The sequence below is a fragment of the Pelodiscus sinensis genome, chromosome 18 (assembly GCF_052426305.1).
Source record: "Pelodiscus sinensis isolate ZL-2025 chromosome 18, ASM5242630v1, whole genome shotgun sequence".
Classification (NCBI taxonomy): domain Eukaryota; kingdom Metazoa; phylum Chordata; order Testudines; family Trionychidae; genus Pelodiscus; species Pelodiscus sinensis.
In genome coordinates, this window is record NC_143069.1 from 8,662,140 (window position 1) to 8,682,154 (window position 20,015).

The following is a 20,015-nucleotide window of genomic DNA, read 5'->3' on the forward strand; positions in this document are numbered from 1 at the left end:
TTTTTTGTATGTGTAAATAAAGATATTGGGCAGATGCTACCATAGGAAATGCCAGATAGTGTCAGGGCAAAGGTCTCCAAGTGAAAGACCCTGGAGAATGACTGCTTAAGGGGTTAGATCTCTGAATCCACAAACATCAGCCAGACCTGGGGAAAGATTCCCGGCTAAACACAAGCACTAGAAGTGCATTAACCCACGAGGATGGAACTTCCATCTGCACTCCTGGGGTACGTCTAGACTACAGGCTTTTGTCGACAGAGGCTATATCGACAGATACTGTAAAAAAAACTTCTACTGACAAAGAGCATCTAGACTACATCCAGTTCTGTCGACAAAGCAAGCCGCTTTCTCGATGCGAGAGTGTAGACGCAAAGGACAGTGTAGATGCAATAACACCTTCTGTCGAAAGAACTCTGTCAAAAAAAGGTGTTATTCCTCATAGAATGAGGTTTACCGCCGTCGACAAAACTGCCGAGTTCTGTCGATGTTATGTTGACAGAATTCGGCAGTAGTGTAGACGCAGGTATAGTTTTGTCGACAAAAGTCCACTTTTGTCAACAAAACCTTGTAGTCTAGACACACCCTAGGAGTCCAATCAGTTTGCCAGTTCTCGGGATCAGTCGTCTACTTTGCCAGCCACTAGCTGATTATAGTAAACCTGCTGCTGAGGAGGCAACATAACCAGTAGATTTCCTGTCTCCCCACAGTGTGTTCTGTTACAGCGGTCACACCTTCAGTCCTCCCCCTCCGTCCATTGGCCCCCAAAGCACCGAGACCTGTGTGTTTGTGAAAAGGAACTACAGCACTTGGGGGGTTGCAGGAGTCTTCACCTATGAATCCGACAGGTTCTCATTTGCTGCCATGTTCTCCAACCCCTTTGACAACAACCTGTATGAGCTTGAGTATGGACTGGAAATCTTTGAAGGCAAAAAGAACTTCAGGGAAAATGACCTGCGGATCATGTATGAAGCAATGTGCGGTGCGAGAGATCAATCGGAAACACACGTAAGCGAGAAACTTGGCAGAAATTCAACAGCTCTTGTGGTTGTACAAGGGCCATTTAAAATTTCTGCCACCATCTCCAACCACAGCAAAGCTGTCTTCAAGATCCTGATTGAAGAAATCGATTCCCCTCCTTACAAATTCTAAGTAGCCACAACTCTTATTTCAGAGACGGAAGCAATGAAATGCCTGCAAATGATTGAACACTGAATGCAGGAACTATTTGGGGACTTTTAATGAACAAATTCTTGAGATTTGCAAACTGTTCGAGTTTGGTCATTTTTCTCCTACCGCTTTTAATGACAATGCCTCCCCCCACGTTGTTTGTTTGATGAACTACTTTCATTCTATTTTTTTCAATTTCAAATTGCAGACAGTTATACTTGCTCCTTAGCAGTCCACAATGCTGTCTGCTTTTATTCCAAATCATAGTTTGAAAAAAATATTTTCCTACGAAATATTTCGTATTAAACCCATTTTTTTGGATGGGAAAATGTTTTCAATAACAAAGGTTTTAATTAGTTGTCATGCAGTGGTTTGACAGACTCATCAAAATTAGAGCAGGGACTAGTTAGGTTATACAGCATGACATTGATCAAGAAATTAATGGAAACAAAGGGAGATTTGCTAGGGTATGGCTGCGTCTAGATTGGCATGATTTTCCAGAAATGCTTTTAACGGAAAAGTTTTCCGTTAAAAGCATTTTCAGAACAGAGCGTCTAGATTGGCACGGACACTTTTCCGCAAAAAAGCACCGATTGCCATTTTCGCGATCGGGGCTTTTTTGCGGAAAACAAATCTGAGCTGTCTACACTGGCCCTTTTGCGCAAAAGTTTTGCGCAAAAGGGACTTTTGCCTGACCGGGAGCAGAATAGTATTTCCGCAAGAAGCACTGATTTCTTACAATAGGAAATCAGTGCTTTTGCGGAAATTCAAGTGGCCAGTGTAGACAGCTGGCAAGTTTTTCTGGAAAAATGGCTGATTATAATAATTGTATGATCCTGGACTGGACGTTCCCCATATCAATAATGGAAACAGAAACAAATAGCCTAAGTCACCTGCATTCTTCGGTGATGCAGACTGTTCTCATTACAATGCTTTGCAGTGCAGTTCCCTTTAGTTTTGTGCTTTCCTTGGACAATGGAGACAGGTTTTATTTTTAAAAAATTGGACAAGACTCAAATCTTCCTGGGTTAAACCAAACAGGCCCTCAGAACCTTGCTAGCAATGAGGGAGAGATCAGCATGGGGGAGGCATGGAAGGGCGCGGTGAAGAAATGGATATTTGTCCTGTGGGGCTGGTGACTGTTTGTGCTGTGTTCAGTGAATGGAGCAGGGCATGTCCCAGTCTCTGGGAGTGACTGTCTGGCACTGGCAGGTGCTGGGGGATACTCCTGCAGCTGCTCACTTTGAGCAGTAAAACAAACCAGATGGGGAAGTGTCCCTCCCCCACCCCCGTGAGACTGAGAGCCCAATGCACACAGCCACCTGGGCATGCCCGTGCTGCTGCAGGGAAGGGTGGGGAGGCTTTGGAGCTCCAGGCCAGGTGCCTAGCTGGGGACACACACAGCGGAAGGCACCATGATGGGATGTGTGTGGAGGGTGGCGGGTCAGGGAAGCCTTTAATATCCTGAGGCTTCTTACATGGTGTTCCCAGGGGCTGTCTGCACAAGAGCCCCCAGCCCTTCGTGTCACATGAGTGCAGACTGAGCCCATGGAAAGCTCTGGGGGGGAGGCTGCATGTCTTCATTCTCCGGGAACTGCAGTAGCAGGAGCCCTCCTCCCTGATTCCAAATTTGCAGGCACCTTGGCTGAACCGGCAGGAGGGATGAATCCTACAAACCCACATCGGCTCATGGGACACCAGCAGGTGGTGACGGGACCCTGGACATGCCCCACGGCCCTGTGCCCAGGCCTGCTGCTCATTGCTTGGCAATGGCAGAGGGACCCCCCCCCCCACACACACACTCCCCCACTGTCTGCAGGGGAACTGCCACAGCTCCTGTCTGAATGCTTCAGCCACTGTGGGGGCAGGGAGGGTGAGACCCATGCTGAACCCTCCCAGCGTGGCCACAGTGGGAAGGGAGCAGGAAATGAAGAGTTGGCTGAAGTTGCTGGCTCCCCTCCCCGGAACTCCCAGCACACTCAGGCAAGCCGGTCACCTTTCCAAGCCCTAGAAAATGTTGTCTAATTATCACCCCGTGGTCCCAGGGGAAGGGCCCTGGCGCGTCTCTCTGTGTCGTTCTCCAGTGCTGGAGAGGGCCACATTCCAAAGACAGTCCCTGCACATGGGCACCCCTGTGAAAGGTGGCTGCCGTACTGCGCGTGGGTGATGCAACTGGTGGTGCTATTTCTACAGCACAGTGTGAACCAGGATTTGGACATGGCTGGGCCAGGGTGAAACCACAAAGAGGGTTTGGGGGGGGATGTGGTCTTGGAGTGAAATGAGCGTCACCCCAAATAGACAGGCAGCTCTGGGGCTCAGGCACAGGCTCTGGGGCTGCAGCTCTATGGGATGGGGCTGTGCCTAGGTCAGTGCCAAACCCTGCCAGGCAAGGTGCCCCATACAGCTCAGCCTGGGGTCTGCACAGAGCAAGGGACAAGAGGCAGGCTGTTGGTTATGTGGGCACAGGGCGCCCCTTGCTGTCGGCACAGGACAATCACACAGGCTGCCTGATCTCAGCGGAGTTAAGAAGTCAGCAGCTGAGGGGACCCCATAGCATTATGTGTGTGTGGAGACGGGGGCGGGGGACAGTGAACTCCCCAGAACCCCAGGCCACAAGGGACCACGGTGATTAAGCCTGAGCTCCTCTATAGCATAGGCCAGAGCCCTGCCCCATGCAATGGCAGCAGGTCCCCAGCTCACAGGCCCCCTGCAAATGTGCTGGGCCCAAGGGGCAAAGCAGCAGGCACAAGTCTCTGGGGCAGCAAGATCCCACTTCCCCCAACAGCACAGGGGCACCCTTCCCTCCCCAGGGCGCCCAGCTCGGAGACAGCCATGCAATGGATGGCCTTGGCTCAGAGCTAAGGAGATCCGAGCCCCAGTTCTCTCTTGGCTATCTGAGCTGTGGGCCGGGGGTTGAGAAATGCTCCACTCTCACTCAGGCCAGCGCAGCAACTAAACAACAGGCCCCAACTCCAGCTGTGGCTTCTGGTGTGACTGTAACACTGAGCGCCACCCACAGCAAACTGCTCTGTAAGCTTGTGGGGCTGGGCCAGTCCAGGCCCCCATGAAGCCTGCAGTAATGATGGGCACACTTGGTGCTTACTCCTGCGATGCCTTGGGAACCCCCTGCTTTAATGCTACAACATGGCGGGCAGTGCTTTGCACACACCTGCCTGGCTCTCATCAGCAGTTTGCTCCTCTGCTATTTCCCTTAGTCTGCAGTAAAAGTCATGTTTGGGTGTGAGAATGCAACAGCCCTTCTCAATCCCCCATTCTCAGCGCAACCTCTGCCTCCAGTAGTGACTGGCTATTTACCACCTCTAACATTAACAGCCAGGTCCACAACGAACAGCACCAACACCTCGCGCTGCCAGCCTTACATTTCAGAGTCAGCACCCCTGAGATGAACGGGGCTGGTCCGTGCTCTGCTGGAAGGTCAGGCTGGCTGTGGACTCAGGTAGGTGTCACTGCATCAGGGCACATACAAGTCAGTTCGGCCAATGCTCAGGATCTTATGGCATTTTGTTTTTCTTGCAGCCCTTGGCATCACAGGAATATGTCAGAACTCCAGCATTTTTAAAGGCAGCTGTAGCTCTCCTGGTCACACAGAAAGGCTGCGTCTAGATTGGCATGATTTTCCGGAAATGCTTTTAACAGAAAAGTTTTCCGTTAAAAGCATTTTCAGAACAGTGTGTCTAGATTGGCACGGACACTTTTCTGTAAAAGCACTTTTTGTGGAAAAGCGTCCGTACCAATCTAGATGCGATTTTCCGCAAAAAAGCCCCGTTCACCATTTTCGCGATTGGGTTTTTGCGGAAAACAAATCTGAGCTGTCAACACTGGCCCTTTTATGGAAAAGCTTTGCGCAAAAGGGACTTTTGCCTGAACAGGAGCAGCATCGTATTTCCGCAAGAAGCACTGATTTCTTACAGTAGGAAGTCAGTGCTTTTGCAGAAATTCAAGTGGCCAGTGTAGACAGCTGGCAAGTTTTTCTGGAAAAGTGGCTGATTTTCCAGAAAAACTGGCCAGTCTAGACACAGCCAAAAGCTTCAGAATGTGACCTCTAAAGGCTCAAAACCAGCATACACAAGAATTGCAGGTTTTCAACTGCATGAACTGTGAGCCAATCCTGTGATTCGGGGGACCAACCCAACCCACTACTTTCAAAGCCCTGGGATTGGCAAAGCTCCATGCAGGCTTGGAGGGCTTCCTTTGCCAAATATAAGAGGGTTAAGAAGGACACAGTTTGGCAAGGAACGCCCAGGGGTCATGGGGAGTGGCTGGGGGCATGCATCGGCCTTGCTTGTTTACACCGCATCATGGCTGGCAAGCAGGCTCAACCCCTGGGCGGCCGGCTCACTCCCATATGGGCTGCTGGCTAGCACAGAGGGCCCTACAGAAGCCAACTCTGCTGCAGAGCTGCAGTGAGTGGGTGACTCCAGCTTGACTGTGGGGGAACGGAGATCGTAAAGTGGCCCAATAGGCGCAGGCCGCATTTATTTCTATTCTGGCTCCTAAGCCCTTGACTCCCCTCCCCCACATGCAGGTGTGGAGGCTGCAGTCCCATGGGGGCTGGCAGGACTGGGCCCAGTTTGTAGCTAGCGGATTGTAGCCACTGCTGATCCAAGCAGGAGATGGGCCATGAGGGGTGACTGCCAGTCGCGAGCCCCAGGGAAAGGCACAAGGAAGGCCAGACCCCCCAGGCACAAAGGGATGCAATCCAGCCTGCATGGCATCCATAATGAGGCCACTGGTGACCTGGCTCCAGTCTGTTTGGCTATCAAAGTGGGGCAGGAGCCCACCCTCGTAGGTCTCACAGCCCCGGTACAGTGCCCTGCTCTTCAGGAACAGCCTCGACTGCAGGAGAGAAGTGTCCCATGGGCACTGACAGAGCAGGGAGTTGAGACACCACCACTGCTCCGGGAGGCGGATGAGATATCACCCCCTGCCTGTTCTCCTCCTTCCCTGCCCAACCCCCACTTCCACAGGCAGCAGGCTGGGCCCCACAAAAGCTGAGGCAGGTGACTGGCCAGCTAGGCTCAGGCCCAGCCCACGGAGCAGAGACGAGACAGACACACAATTAAATAACTGTCCTGTAATTAGTGTTGAGGGGCCGAGTGGGGGTCCCCCGCCCCACCCTACAGTAGTGATACAAAAAGGGTGCCCGGGCAGGGAACATCCACGCACAGAGTCCCATGGCTTCGGTGCTGGGAACGAAGCCAGGCACCTCCAGGCCAGTGAGTCGGGGTGCAGGATTGGAGGCGGTGGGGGTTGGAGGGAGGTTGCTGGCCTCCATGTAGCCCCCGGTTTGGCCTTCACTGGGAGCCGATCCCCACCCGGTCCCTGCTGACTGGCGGGCACAGCCATGAGTCCGTGGGAACCAGAAGGGAACTTAGCAGCAGCCAGAGCCCAGACACGCCGCCTGGCAGTGCCCCTGTGCCCCGAGAAGCAGGCAGTGATGAGGTACCTGGTTCTTCCCGAGGCTGGACGAGTCTCTGGTGTGGGCAGGGCCTATCCCTTCCGCCTCACGCCCCTTCTCAGCTGCAGGTGATACAGGACCTGCCCAGGAAATTGGAAATCTCCCATGACCACTTCAATAGTCACCTGTGCCCACAGCCTTAAGGAGGGCATGGCCCCGGGCATGCTGGGATAGCGGCACCCTGCAGGTGCTAACCAGATGTGACCAGGGAGGCCTGTGCAGCCCGGAGACAGGGCAGGGGTAGTGCTTGAAGTCCATGTGCATTGGGTGTGACTCAGCCCAAGGGCTGCCAACCCACCAGCCCTCCCCCCCCCACTGCCTACAATGGAGCAGGGTACGGCCACTGCAGCCAGCAGCCCACAGGGACAGGGTGAAGCTGAAGCCCATGGGCACCCTGCGGGTGACCTGCCTGCTTTACCCAACTCCCTAGGGCAGAGCAGTGCTGCCAATCCTCCCCCCGCCCGAGGCAGGAGGGGTGTGCCAGGAGAGCAGCCCATCGCCAGCAACAGGGCACGTCACTCCTGGCAGCAGCAGGCTCTAGGGGAGAGCAGATCACTGACTTCTACACCCAGCATCCATCCTTCTGTCCCTGGGTGCCCATTGAGCGGTGCCAGCCCCATGGACACAGTGCCCCTCGATGAGCAGTGAGGGCTCTCGCAGGCCGGGCTGGAACCGGCCAGCATGGACACTGCTTGGTCCGTGCAGTGCCTGGCACGTCAGAGCCCTCGGCTCCATCGAGCTTCCTGGCACCTGCCCCGGCTCATGGGCAGCCAGAGCGAGCAGCCAACTCCTCCCATCACAGACGCTGGAGGATGCTTCCACCAGGCATGCAAACACTGCATGGCCAAAAGCCTCTTCACCTCAGCCACAGCCACTGGAAATGGGGGGCTGATCCCCCCCATCTCCCCACACCAGCAGTGACCCTCCCCATCTGCTGGCCAGGCCCCTGGATACAATTAGCAGCCCCAGGAAAACCTGGTTCACTCCACTCCTTGCTTCTGTGGGGCCAGGCTGTTAACCTTTCCCCTGCCCCACAGGTGGCTCCACTGGGCCCATCTCACGCACCCTGGCCTTTTGTGCCAGTGTGTCCTGCAGAGTGGCCCTAGGCAGCAGCCTTCACCACAGGAACGCTCCCCCTTTGAGCAGAGGGGGCACAGCAGCATGTGTGTGGGAGGGGGAGGTTGCACCATGTCCCTGAGGGGAGCTAAGGTGGGGAAAGGGTCTGGGCTCTCAGGGCTCTCCTCTGGCCGGGAGAGGGAGAGGATGTGGGAGCTCTCACAGGGCTGGCTGCTGGGGTTAACTAGGGGGCTGCTCCCAGTGCTGGAGGCAGGAAAGGGGCAGCCTAACAGCCTGAACCATCCTGCCCCACGGGCCCTGCCAGTGCTAAGAGCCCTGCAGCTTCAGGGATGCTGCAACCCTTCAGAGGCATTTCGGGTCCCAACATCCCCTGGAATCTGCCCATTTCAGGAACTGCCCCCTCATCTCCCAACCCGTGGAAACAGGGCTGTTCAACACGAGGGCAAGCAGCCCAGAGCCCCACTGCACACCCCCCGCACTAGCCTAGGGGAGCTCATTGGAAGCTCTCACCGGACTGGGGTGCAAACAGCCAGCGTGGTCCCTCAGCAAGATTTGAACCCAGGCCCTGCTGTGCCAGCAGCACTCCCTTTGCTACAGCAGTAGTAGCCTTTTATCCTCAAATGCCAGCCCCTATGGCTCCTGGGGCGCCCACACAGTGGGTACATGGCCCACGAAGGCAGGACTGCAGCCGACCCACCTGCACAAGCAGCAGTGGTGACACGCTGGCGGGGGCTAGGTCAGCTGCCCTGGTACAACCCACTGGCTGTGCTGAGGGCCTGGTTCCCAAGTCTTCACTGCTCTTATCTACGCCAGCTGGACTGACGTCGTCACGGTGACGCCACCGGCAGCGGAGAAGTCTCCACAACCAGCCTATGGCCTCCACTCCCAGCCAGGCCCGCCGGCTCCGGGCCAGCAGCTTCCAAACCTCATCTTCGCTAGCAAACTGGGTCCTGCTGGGATGGGAGCAGAAGGGGCCACCAGGTGCCCAGCAGAACTCCGTGTAGGACCCGTTACTGGAGCCCCAGCAGGGGGATGCTCCCTGGGGCCGGCGGCAGCTCGAGAGCCCCCCCCCCCAGGGCGAGGCACTGACCACAGAGCACCCCGGGTGCACCATAGCAAGAGGCAGCGCAAGAGCCCATGAGAGCCAGTGGGCATGATGGGCCCTTGCAGCCCTGTGCCAGCTGCCCCCCAGCTCCTGTGGGTCACCCGAGGGCCAGGCTAGCAGGGCTGTGAATCTCTGCAGTCAGGCACTGCAGGAATCTTTAACCCCTTCCTTCCCAGGGCAGAGGGGCCAGGAACCAGCTCAGCAAGGAGGGGAGAGCCTCCTTCGTTATCCCTTTACACTTTCTTGCATCTTGAAAGGGAAACTGAGGCGCACCCCTTGCTTGTGAGCACTGGTGCTTTGGGATGATGCTTATAGGAGACCCTGCCCCACCTCTCCCTTTGTTACTGGGGTCGAGAAATGCAGGCCTCTTCCCCGGCCGCACCTAGAGGTGGTCAGGCAGCCATAGTGCAGGGAGCCAGGCCTGCCCTATCACAGCAGGGGGCGGGGTTTCAATCCAGATGGTTTTCTGTTGACACCTAGGGTAGTCTAGACTATACCTCTCTGTCGACAGAGAGAGGTTTACAGGATCTGTTGAAAAAGGGGTTATTTTTCGACAGATCCCCATCTCGACTGCTGGTTTTTTTCCGAAAAAGCTCCGTGTCAAAAAAAAAAAAAAGCGGAAGCCATGATTATGCTAATGAAATGCGGGATATTTAAATCCCTGTATCATTAGCAATTTTGACGAGCCTAATCTACATCTCTCTGTCAACAGAGAGGTGTAGTCTAGACACAGCCCTAGAACCTAGAGTCCACCCCCTCTCCAGCTCTCTGGTCCTCCAGGGAGCCCTCCAGCCCAGCTGAGCAGACAGCACATGGGGTGGGCCTCACTCCAGCTAGCAGAGGAGTGGGCCTGGACTGTAATTCATGGTGTGTCTGGCAAGTGCACACTGAGCACAAGTCCAGGGAGCCTGATCTGGATCTAGCAAAAGTTGTTTTCTTTCCGCAACACCAAGAGGGGAGAAGGTTTGAGATAGTCCTGTGACCTCCACTTCTGTCCCTGCAGCCCGGTCAGACATCCCTGCACCCAGGGCTGTGGGGGCCCAACAACAGGAGAAGCTGTAGCTCGGCACTTGCCCTGTGGGTTCTGCTCCCACCAGAAAGCAACCCAGCCCCCAACCTGGGTGGGCAGAGGCTTGGGGGAAACAAGACAGAGGTGGACGGCGAGCGCAAGCTCCGCTCAATGCGAGCCCATTGGCTGGCTGAGAAGGACCCTGTTTCCCCCACTCAAAGCGCTCTGGTTTTGGCAGGGACTGTGTTACACATGGACAGGAAATCTGGAATGCTGACAGAGCATCCCCAAGGGGCCTGCCCTGGCTGTGCCCAGCAATGTGTTGACCCCATTAGGAAGCTGCCATGGGGCAATGGCAGAGACGGGCTCCCAAACCCTCCCTGTCCAAGGGGACACACTGACCCCATGTTTAGTGTTCACCAACTGCAGGTTCCTGCCAGGAGGGAGCAGGGGCTCATCGCACAGGCAATTCTAGGGCTGCTCTGCTGAGTAAGGCTCAGGGGGCCTTTCCCAGCTGTCTTGACCTCTCCCGCCCGCCCCGCCGGTGACAGGCACAGAGCAAACCCCTCCCAGAGGGCATAACACTAGGAGCCATCCACTCCCTCTTCCCCCTCCAAGCTCCAGGGAGTGCCCAGAAAGACCACGGGGCCAAGTGACTTCTCGGGCCGCAGCAGCCCAGCTCTCTGCAGCCTACGGCCCACGCCCCATGCTTTCATCACCTCTGGTTGTGAGAGGGTGTGGCCTGGCTGGATGACTCCTCCCAGCATGCACTGCTTCACCCTGATGCACAAGGGGCCATGCAGTGCACTCTGGGATATGTAGTCTCCATTGGACTGAAAACGTGTCCACAAGCAGCTCTCCGCCACGAGGGCCCAGGCAGGATGGCGCCGCCTGGGAGCCGCACGTGGCCTGGGCCGCACTCCCTAGCGGAGTGTGCTGGAGCAGGCGCTGGGTCAGCCGTCGCGGTGCACGCGCTGGTGCTGCAGCAGGTTGGAGGGGTGGGCGAAGCCCTTGTCACAGACGCTGCACTTGTAGGGGGTCTCGCCCGTGTGCACCTTCTCGTGCACCGTCAGGTAGGCCAGGTCCTTGAAGAACTTGTCGCAGAAGCTGCACTTGTAGGGGCGCTCCTCGCTGTGCACCCGGTGGTGCTGCAGCAGCAGGGAGGGCCGGGCGAAGGCCTTCTGGCACACCTCGCATTTGTAGGGCCGCTCGCCCGTGTGCGAGCGCTCGTGAATCACCAGGTAGGACGACTGCTTGAAGGCCTTGCCGCAGGTCTTGCAGATGAAGGGGCGCTCGCCGGTGTGCACCCGCTCGTGTGAGGAGAGGGCGTTGGACTGCTTGAAGCCCTTGCCGCAGATGGGGCAGACGAAGGGCCGGTCGCCAGTGTGCACCCGCTCGTGCACCTTGAGGCTGTGGCCGTAGGTGAACTTCTTGCCGCAGATGCCGCAGACGTGCGGCTTGTCGTCGCAGTGCTGGCGCTGGTGCAGGAGCAGCGAGTTGGAGGTGGGGAAGTCCTTGCCGCAGTCCCCACACTTGAAGGGCTTCTCGGTGCAGTGGGTGAGCATGTGGCGCTGCAGCTCGTAGGGCGTCTTGAAGCTCTTGTCGCAGCAGGCGCACTGGTAGGGGCGCTCGCCGGTGTGGATGCGCCGGTGCTCCTGGAGGTTGGACGAGCGCTTGAACTTCTTGCCGCACATCTCGCAGTGGAAGGGCCGCTCCTCGGTGTGCACCAGCCGGTGGCTCTTGAAGTCCGAGTGGCGCTTGAAGGAGGCCTCACAGAGGTCGCAGTGGAAGGGCCGCTCCTCGTTGTGCACCACCTCGTGGCTGAACAGCTCCCAGGCCCGCTTGAAGGTCTTCTCGCACACGCCGCAGGCGAAGGGCTTGTCGTCCACAATCACCTCCCGGATCTCCAGCTGGGGCCCTGCCCGCCTCAGGTGCGGTGGCAGCACCGCCGCCTCCTCCAGCTCACCCGCCGCGCTGCCCAGCACCAGCTTGGCGGTGGAGTAGATCCCGTGCTCGTCGATCAGCTGCACGATATCCGGCTTGGGGTGGGTGGCGCCGGGCCCGGCCAGCCTGGGGGAGCCAAACCTCTTCTCCTCCTCCTCCCACTCCAGTGCCAGGCCCTGCTCTTCCAGCTTCGGGGCCAGGCGCTGCCCCTTCTCCCCTCCCTCCCGCTTCGCGCCTGGGTCCTGCCCCTCCTCCCCACTGCGCCGGGGCTGTGGGAGGGAGAGCCCCACATCACCTGGCCCCCCCTCCTGGCCGTTCTCCAAGGGGCTTTTCTTCCTCCTGAAGTTGCTGGCCTGGCCCCGTAGCAGCCGCAGCCTTTTGCCCTGGGAGGGCCCTGGCACCTCAGCAGTGGCTGGCTGCCCCCTGGCCTGCCCTGGGGGGACAGCACCTGGGCCAGAGGCCAGCTTCATGTACAGCCGGTGCTTCCGCCGGAATGGCCTGTGGGGCTGCGGCTCCCTCGGCGCCAGGGACTGAGGGGGCTCCAGGCGGAGAGGGGACACTAGGTCCTGTGCTCCCCCATTCGGGTTCTGGCCTGTCCCATCCGTGGCAATGCCCTGCCCCTCTTGGCACCGGCTGGGTGGGGAAGGAGAACTTCTGGTTCGCCCCGGGGAGCTCCCCACTGTCACTGGATCCTGCCTGCTCCCGCTCTGCTCCCAGGCCTCCTGTTCCTCATCTGGCCCGTCCGCCTTGCCCATCTGGATGCAGCTCTGCGGGGACGGGGCCTGGCTGGCAGGGGAAGCCGGGTCATCCTCCATGACTGTGGGTCCAGCCCAAGTCCCAGGCAAGACCTGCAAGAGACCAGGAGGGAGAGTTAAGAGCCTGGCACGGCCACCTTCAACCCAGCACAGCCCACTACTCCAGCCCTAGCGCTAATCCCCAGGCCTGCCTCCTGCTCTGCCCCCCACCCCTCCACACAGTTCCCTGCCCAGCCCCTCAGTACGTATCCCCGAGGAAGGGGCTTTCTACAGCCCGGCAGCAGCATTGACCCTGCTCACTAGAGGCAGAGGCGATGGGGTAGTGCCCACACCCGGCTACTAGCACTCTGCCCTAGATGACTGGAGGCCTCAGCCATGGGGGCAGTCTGAGTCCAGCCTCACTCCAGAGGGATTCAGCCGGGCCCAGGAGCATAGGCAGCGAGAGACTGGCTCACACTTTCCCCTTCTGCACGGATGGCTGAGGCTACACCTATATTACAGGGATGTGTCTACAGTGGTGCGATCTTGCGCAAAAGCAGACGCTTTTGCGCCAAAACTTGCTGCCTGTCTACACTGGCAGGGAGTTCTTGCGCAAGAACACTGATATTCTAATGTGTGAAATCAGGGCTTCTTGCGCAAGAACTAGGATGCTCCCGCTCAGGAATAAGCCCTTTTGCACAACTGTTCTTGCGCAAGAGGCCAGTGTAGACAGGCAACATGAATTTCTTGCGCAAGAAAGCCCTATGGTTAAAATGGCCATCAGAGCCTTCTTGCGCAAGAGAGCGTCTACACTGGCACGGATGCTCTTGCGCAAAGGCACTTGCCAGTGTAGACGCTCTCTTCTGGAAGAGTTTTTGCACAAGAACTCTTCCGCAAAAGAGTACTTGCGCAAAATCATGCCAATGTAGACGTAGCCCAGGGGTTTTTGCGCAAAAACCCGCCAAGTGCCCACACCTCAAGCGCATTTTTGCACAAGAAGATTTACAGTCAAACAGCAGACCAGAGGGCTTTTCCCGGTGTAGGAATGTCTCCTTCTACGAGGAATAACTCCTGTTAGAGTTCTTGTCCAAAAGGGCGTGCGGAGGCTCCGCAGGGGTTTCTTGCACAAAAAGAGCCTATCAGAAAAAGCAGAGGTGCTCTGATGGCCATTCTGTGAATGGCCACAGAGCTCTCTTGTGCAAGCGTGTCCATGCAGTGTGGACGCACTTTTGCACAAAAAGCTTCTTGTGCAAAAAGCCTTCAATGCAGATGTGGCCTGAGGCTCCTGCCTGAGAGGCAACACATTGCTCTGTGGCAGGGACCTTGCAGGGCCCAAACCCAAGGCTGCCAGAGACAGAGCCACCGTCTGCATTTGGGGGAGGGGGGGGGGGGGTGAGGGAGGGAGGCAAGGCTCTGCTCCCAGAGAGAGCCTCAAGGTCCCGCCATGACTACACCCAGCCTGTGCGGAGGGGCCGGCTCTCACTGGAAAGGCCCAGCATGCACACAGCTCACCTGCCCTGAGGGACAGACCTTGCTACCCGACGCCCTGGGCAAGGTGGGATCTGACACTGCTCCTCCTGCACCTGCTGGCCCAGGGCCTTGGGGGCCTGCCCCCTTCTGGCCGGGGCACTCGCACCCTTGGAAGGTCTGGGATCCTCAGCAGCTGGAAAGGATCCTGCTGAGGTATTTCGGGACTGGGTTCAGTTCACGTGACACCAGGCATGACAGAACGGACTGGATCTGTGTCACCCACAGCCACCCATCGCCTCCGTGGCCTCCCCAGCACAGGCAGCCAGGGCCTGTCTCCACACAGCGCTGCACCAATTGTACCTCAGAACAGAGGGACAGCCAGGCTGCGTTAGACCTAGCCCTGCCGGCAGGGGCCAGAGCCAGATGCTTCAAAGGCAATGAACAGAACAGGGTCATGCATTAAGTGATCGCTTTCCCAACATTCAGTCTCAGCTTCTGGCAGTCAGAGGGTTATGGACAGGGATATAAAAGGTTAAGCAGATCCCTGGTAAGCATTAGGCTCACCGGCATGCTTACTGGGTAATCGGTTAACTAAAGATCCAGCCTGGCTGCAACAAGTCCCCAGCCCACAGGACTCCAGCTCTCCTCGGTTAGCCAGTTAAACATATTGTTTAACCCGTTAACTTTAAATGGGTATTTACATCCCTATTTACGGACACACTGAGCATGGAGTTCCACAGGTTAACTGTGTGTCCTGTGAAGGAGGATTTCCTTATGTTTGTTTTAAGCCTGCTGCCTATTTATTTCATTGAGTGATCCCTAGTTCTTGTGTAATATGAAGAGGTAAACGACACTTGCCTATCCACTTTCTCCCCACTAGTCCTGATTTTATAGACCTTGATTGTATCTCTCCTTAGTTGCCTTGTTTCTAAGCTGAAGAGGCCCAGTCATTTTAGTCTTTCCTCATATGGAAGCTGTTCCTTACCCCTAATCATTGTTGTGTTGCACTTCTCTTTACCCTTTCCAATTTTAGAATAGCTTTTTTGAGACTGGGCAAACAGCACTGCACACTGTATCCAAGGTCAAAACAACAAGGAGTTTGGAGGCATCTTAAAGCTTAACAATCGTATTATGGCACAAGTGTGCATGAGCTGCAACTCACTTCAGGAGATATATGAAGTGAAAGAAAACAGATGGTAGGGACACACAGATGGGACTGTTACAACAGAGCTAATTCAATAGGGGTGGTTGTGGATAAGGAGGTGAGAATACCTACAGTGGAAAATTACTTACTGCAATGAGAGAGCCAATCCCAGTCCCTACTCAGCCCCAGTCTGATGGTGCCAAATTTGCACATGAATTCCAGCTCAGCAGTTTCACATTGCAGTCTATTTTTGAAGCTTTTTTTTGCTTAAGGGTGGCAACTTTCAAGTCTGTAACTGCATGTTTAGGGAGGTTAAAATGTTCTCCCACTGGTTTCTGTATGTTACCATTCTCGAGGTCTGATTTGTGTCCACTTTCTTTCACTCCATGCACCTGATAAAGTGAATTGCAACTCACATAAGCTTATTCAATAATAAAATTGTTAGACTTTAAAAGGTGCCACCAGACTCTTTGCTTGAAACAGACTAACACGACTACGTCTGAAAGTGCTCAAGGTGGGGAGGTAGAACCATTATAATATTTTCCTTCTTATTCTCTATCCTTTCCTAATGACTCCTAACACCGACAGCTTTTTTGACTGCCGCTATGCATTAAGTGGATGTTTTCAGAGAACTAGACAACATGAACTCTTTCTTGAGAGGCAACAGCTAATTTAGACCCCATCATTTTGTATGTATGGTCAGAATATTTACCACTGCGTGTTACAGATTAAATCTCTCTCGTCCACAACTCTTGTGTCCAGAAACATCTATTGTCCGGAATTGTGTTAGTTAGCCGGATGTCCACTTTTCATGAGTGTGACCAACTTTCCGGTGGTCCCATAAAGTTTGTTTATAGTCACAAGTCCCTGCTCTCAGTGTTTTGTGCTGTTATTTAGCTCCAGTTTACCCCTAACCATCTTCTAAAAAGCCCAGCAAGCAGTGAAAGTGTTGGTAATGCTGCTAGACAATATGGACCTCTTGTGGTCCAGAAAATTCTCTCGTTCTGAACCTGTCAAGTCCAGAGCAGGGTTTATTAGCCAAGTGAAACACAGCATGGCGGTCCTTAGTGGGCAAAGGTGGACAGTTTCAACTGGCCAGTGTCAGGGCTCCACCCACACAACCTGCTAAAATCCATTTTAGCTGCCTCTTTGTCTGCGTGTCCCAGGTGAAAGTATCTGACTCTCCCCACAGCGCTGCTCTTCATGCAACCACCTGACACCTGTTCTCTTTGCTCTCTAGCTCAGGGGTCTGTGTTCTACTTCCTTTTTATGTTGTTGGTTGCTGGGCATGAAAGTCCCAGACCCTGGAATTTCCATTGTTTTTCAGGATCTTCCACTGATCTGGGCTGACTGCAGCCAGTCCATGAACACCACATTAATACCAGCCAATACAGTAACCTGATCCAATGTCTCAGGTCTCCTGCTCTGTCCCTAAAGCAGCTTGTTAAATCTTTATATTCCACATGCAGCAACTCAAAACAGGAAGAGGAACTGAGGCGCATGCAGGAAACAGCAAAATCCCCACATTTGTCTCATCCTACAGAAGTTGGAGAGGGGATGATGAAGGACCTGCTGAAGAAGTGATTAGAGAGGTAGGAGGAGAACTAGGAGAGGACAGAGTCACAGAAGCGCAAGAAGAATTACACAGCTAGAAAAAGAGAATAGCCAACTGAATCAAAGGCAGGTTGGCTGGTGAAGGAGGATGAGGCTGGAGCAGTGGTTCTAGCCAACTCTCAAGCCAGAGCAATGGACATTTTAGCAAGAGCGGTGTCAATGTAGTACTGGGAGCAGAACCTGGATTGGAGAGGGTCTCAGAGGGAGCTGAAGGGAAGGAATTCGACAGACATTGCAGAGAGCAGAGTCAGTAGCTCACAGACGGGCAGGTAGGGTGGGAGCTGGAGAGGCATGTGGGCTTCTTTTGCTGTGTTTAAAATGGGACTCCACATGGGGAGTATTTAACAACAGGCTGGACAGCCTAGCAGAGGAAGGTCTAACACAACCCAGTGGTGGGAAGTTGGAGCTAGATAAATTCGGACAGGAAGTAAGGTGCAAGTGTATAACGGGAAGGTGATGGAATGAGGTACCCGGCGCCGTGGAAGATTCTCGGTCACTGACCAGACTGGATGTTTTTGTAAGAGCTCTGCTCCCGGGATCAGCAGGGGGTCATTCTCTGGCAGTGCCAGACAGGGTGTCAGGCCAGCTGATGGGCAGAGTCCTTCTGCCTTGGAATCGAGGGCTCCTCACAAGGTGCACACGCTGGTCTTCCCCACCCCACTCGCTCTCATGTCCTAGGGTGCACCATGTTCTCCCACATCACATCCCCCCACCCCGGGGTCTCCCCCCCAATCCCATCCTCCCTCGTGCATCATGGTTTCCCCCGCCCATCCCATCCCTCCACAGTGCACCATGGTCTCCCCCCATCCCATCTCCCCTCAGTGCACCATGGTCTCCCCCCATCCCATCTCCCCTCAGTGCACCATGGTCTCCCCCCCATCCCATCCCCCCTCAGTGCACCAGGGTCTCCCCCCCATCCCATCCCCCCTCAGTGCACCAGGGTCTCCCCCATCCCATCCCCCCACAGTGCACCATGGTCTCCCCCCCATCCCATCCCCCCTCAGTGCACCATGGTCTCCCCCCATCCCATCCCCCCTCAGTGCATCAGGGTCTCCCCCCCATCCCATCCCCCCTCAGTGCACCATGGTCTCCCCCCCATCCCATCCCCCCTCAGTGGACCATGGTCTCCCCCCCATCCCATCCCCCCTCAGTGCACCAGGGTCTCCCCCATCCCATCCCCCCTCAGTGCACCATGGTCTCCCCCCCATCCCATCCCCCCTCAGTGCACCAGGGTCTCCCCCCATCCCATCCCTCCTCAGTGCACCATGGTCTCCCCCCCATCCCATCCCCCCTCAGTGCACCAGGGTCTCCCCCCCATCCCATCCCCCCTCAGTGCACCAGGGTCTCCCCCCCATCCCATCCCCCCGCAGTGCACCAGGGTCTCCCCCCATCCCATCCCCCCGCAGTGCACCAGGGTCTCCCCCCCATCCCATCCCTCCTCAGTGCACCAGGGTCTCCCCCCATCCCATCCCCCCTCAGTGCACCAGGGTCTCCCCCCCATCCCATCCCCCCTCAGTGCACCAGGGTCTCCCCCCATCCCATCCCCCCTCAGTGCACCAGGGTCTCCCCCCATCCCATCCCCCCTCAGTGCACCAGGGTCTCCCCCCATCCCATCCCCCCTCAGTGCACCAGGGTCTCCTCCCATCCCATCCCCCCTCAGTGCACCAGGGTCTCCCCCCATCCCATCCCCCCGCAGTGCACCAGGGTCTCCCCCCCATCCCATCCCCCCGCAGTGCACCAGGGTCTCCCCCCATCCCATCCCCCCTCAGTGCACCAGGGTCTCCCCCCCATCCCATCCCCCCTCAGTGCACCAGGGTCTCCCCCCCATCCCATCCCCCCTCAGTGCACCATGGTCTCCCCCCATCCCATCCCCTCTCAGTGCACCAGGGTCTCCCCCCCATCCCATCCCCCCTCAGTGCACCAGGGTCTCCCCCCCATCCCATCCCCCCTCAGTGCACCATGTTCTCCCCCCCATCCCATCCCCCCTCAGTGCACCAGGGTCTCCCCCCCATCCCATCCCCCCTCAGTGCACCAGGGTCTCCCCCCCATCCCATCCCCCCTCAGTGCACCATGTTCTCCCCCCCATCCCATCCCCCCTCAGTGCACCAGGGTCTCCCCCCCATCCCATCCCCCCTCAGTGCACCATGTTCTCCCCCCCATCCCATCCCCCCTCAGTGCACCAGGGTCTCCCCCCCATCCCATCCCCCCTCAGTGCACCAGGGTCTCCCCCCATCCCATCCCCCCTCAGTGCACCATGTTCTCCCCCCCATCCCATCCCCCCTCAGTGCACCAGGGTCTCCCCCCATCCCATCCCCCCTCAGTGCACCAGGGTCTCCCCCCCATCCCATCCCCCCTCAGTGCACCATGTTCTCCCCCCCATCCCATCCCCCCTCAGTGCACCAGGGTCTCCCCCCCATCCCATCCCCCCTCAGTGCACCATGTTCTCCCCCCCATCCCATCCCCCCTCAGTGCACCATGGTCTCCCCCCATCCCATCCCCCCTCAGTGCACCAGGGTCTCCCCCCAGAAGTCTCCTTCCTCTGCAACTGTGCAGGGTGCACAGAACGGTCTCTCCCTTCCCTGGCCCTCCCCTGCACAGTGTCCCCCTTCTGCTCCCTAATCCCTCCACAATGGTCTCCCCCATCTGCACCCCCATGCCCTCCCACTCACAGAGCACACAATGGTCTCTCCCATCCCCCCACCATACAATGGTCTCCCCCATGCACAAGCCTATTCTCACCCCTTCACAGGACACAACGCTCTCCCCCCCGGGCGCGCACATAGCCTCGCCCGCCCCGCTGTGCGCATGGGGCGCGGACGATCCCATTATCTCCCGGAGGGGGTGGAGTGTTTAGTTACAGGCGAGGGAATCACTCACCGGGCAGCTAGCTACCAGCTCGTTCCCCTTAAGCCTTTCACATCCGGCCGGTGTCCCAACAAAACGTTTCCCCCGCTCTAGTGGGTAACCTACCATCTCTTCCCCCCGGAAGTACTTCCGGGCTGAAGCCATCGCCTCCACGTGACTAGGGGCAGCTGCACTTCCGGCCCTAGCGAGGTGGGCGGAGTTTCGCCGCTTACGCTGACGCGAGCGCGCTGAGGGCGGCTGCGCACATGGCTGAGCGGGGCAGCGCGGCCGAGCGAGGGACTCCCGGGGGCAGCCTCTGGAAATGACGAGAGCGACAGGGCAGCCCCGCCCCCTCGCCAGCTGTTCCCAGCTGCGCTGCACGGGGCGGGGGCTTCCTCCCAGGCTGTCACCTCACCCCTCTCAAAGGG

General features: G+C 56.9%; 1 protein-coding gene across 3 annotated transcripts; it reads right to left on the bottom strand.

Annotated features, from left to right (window-relative positions):
* Window positions 1–618: 618 nt before the first annotated feature.
* Window positions 619–19,729, bottom strand: LOC102461240 (uncharacterized). Of its 3 annotated transcripts, none has more exons than XM_006128128.5 (2): window positions 17,245–17,461; window positions 619–12,629 (listed from the first exon to the last, which is right to left on the bottom strand). In XM_006128128.5, exon 2 carries the CDS (start codon window positions 12,594–12,596, stop codon window positions 10,791–10,793), a length of 1,806 nt encoding a protein of 601 aa, XP_006128190.3. In that variant the 5' UTR covers window positions 12,597–12,629; window positions 17,245–17,461; the 3' UTR covers window positions 619–10,790. The 3 variants fall into 3 exon arrangements, with proteins under 3 accessions (XP_006128190.3, XP_089626099.1, XP_075770369.2); XM_089769973.1 differs by having other exon boundaries at window positions 17,214–17,461; XM_075914254.2 differs by lacking the exon at window positions 17,245–17,461 and adding an exon at window positions 19,621–19,729 and having other exon boundaries at window positions 621–12,629.
* Between the last annotated feature and the right edge of the window lie 286 nt (window positions 19,730–20,015).

Excerpts from the sequence above, each read along its gene's own strand:
- LOC102461240 (XM_075914254.2), bottom strand. The coding sequence starts at position 19,716 with ATGGTAGGTTACCCACTAGAGCGGGGGAAACGTTTTGTTGGGACACCG. Across the intron at positions 12,630-19,620 it reads AGCTGGTAGCTAGCTGCCCG|GTCTTGCCTGGGACTTGGGC; the intron begins GTGAGTGATTCC and ends GGTCTCTTGCAG.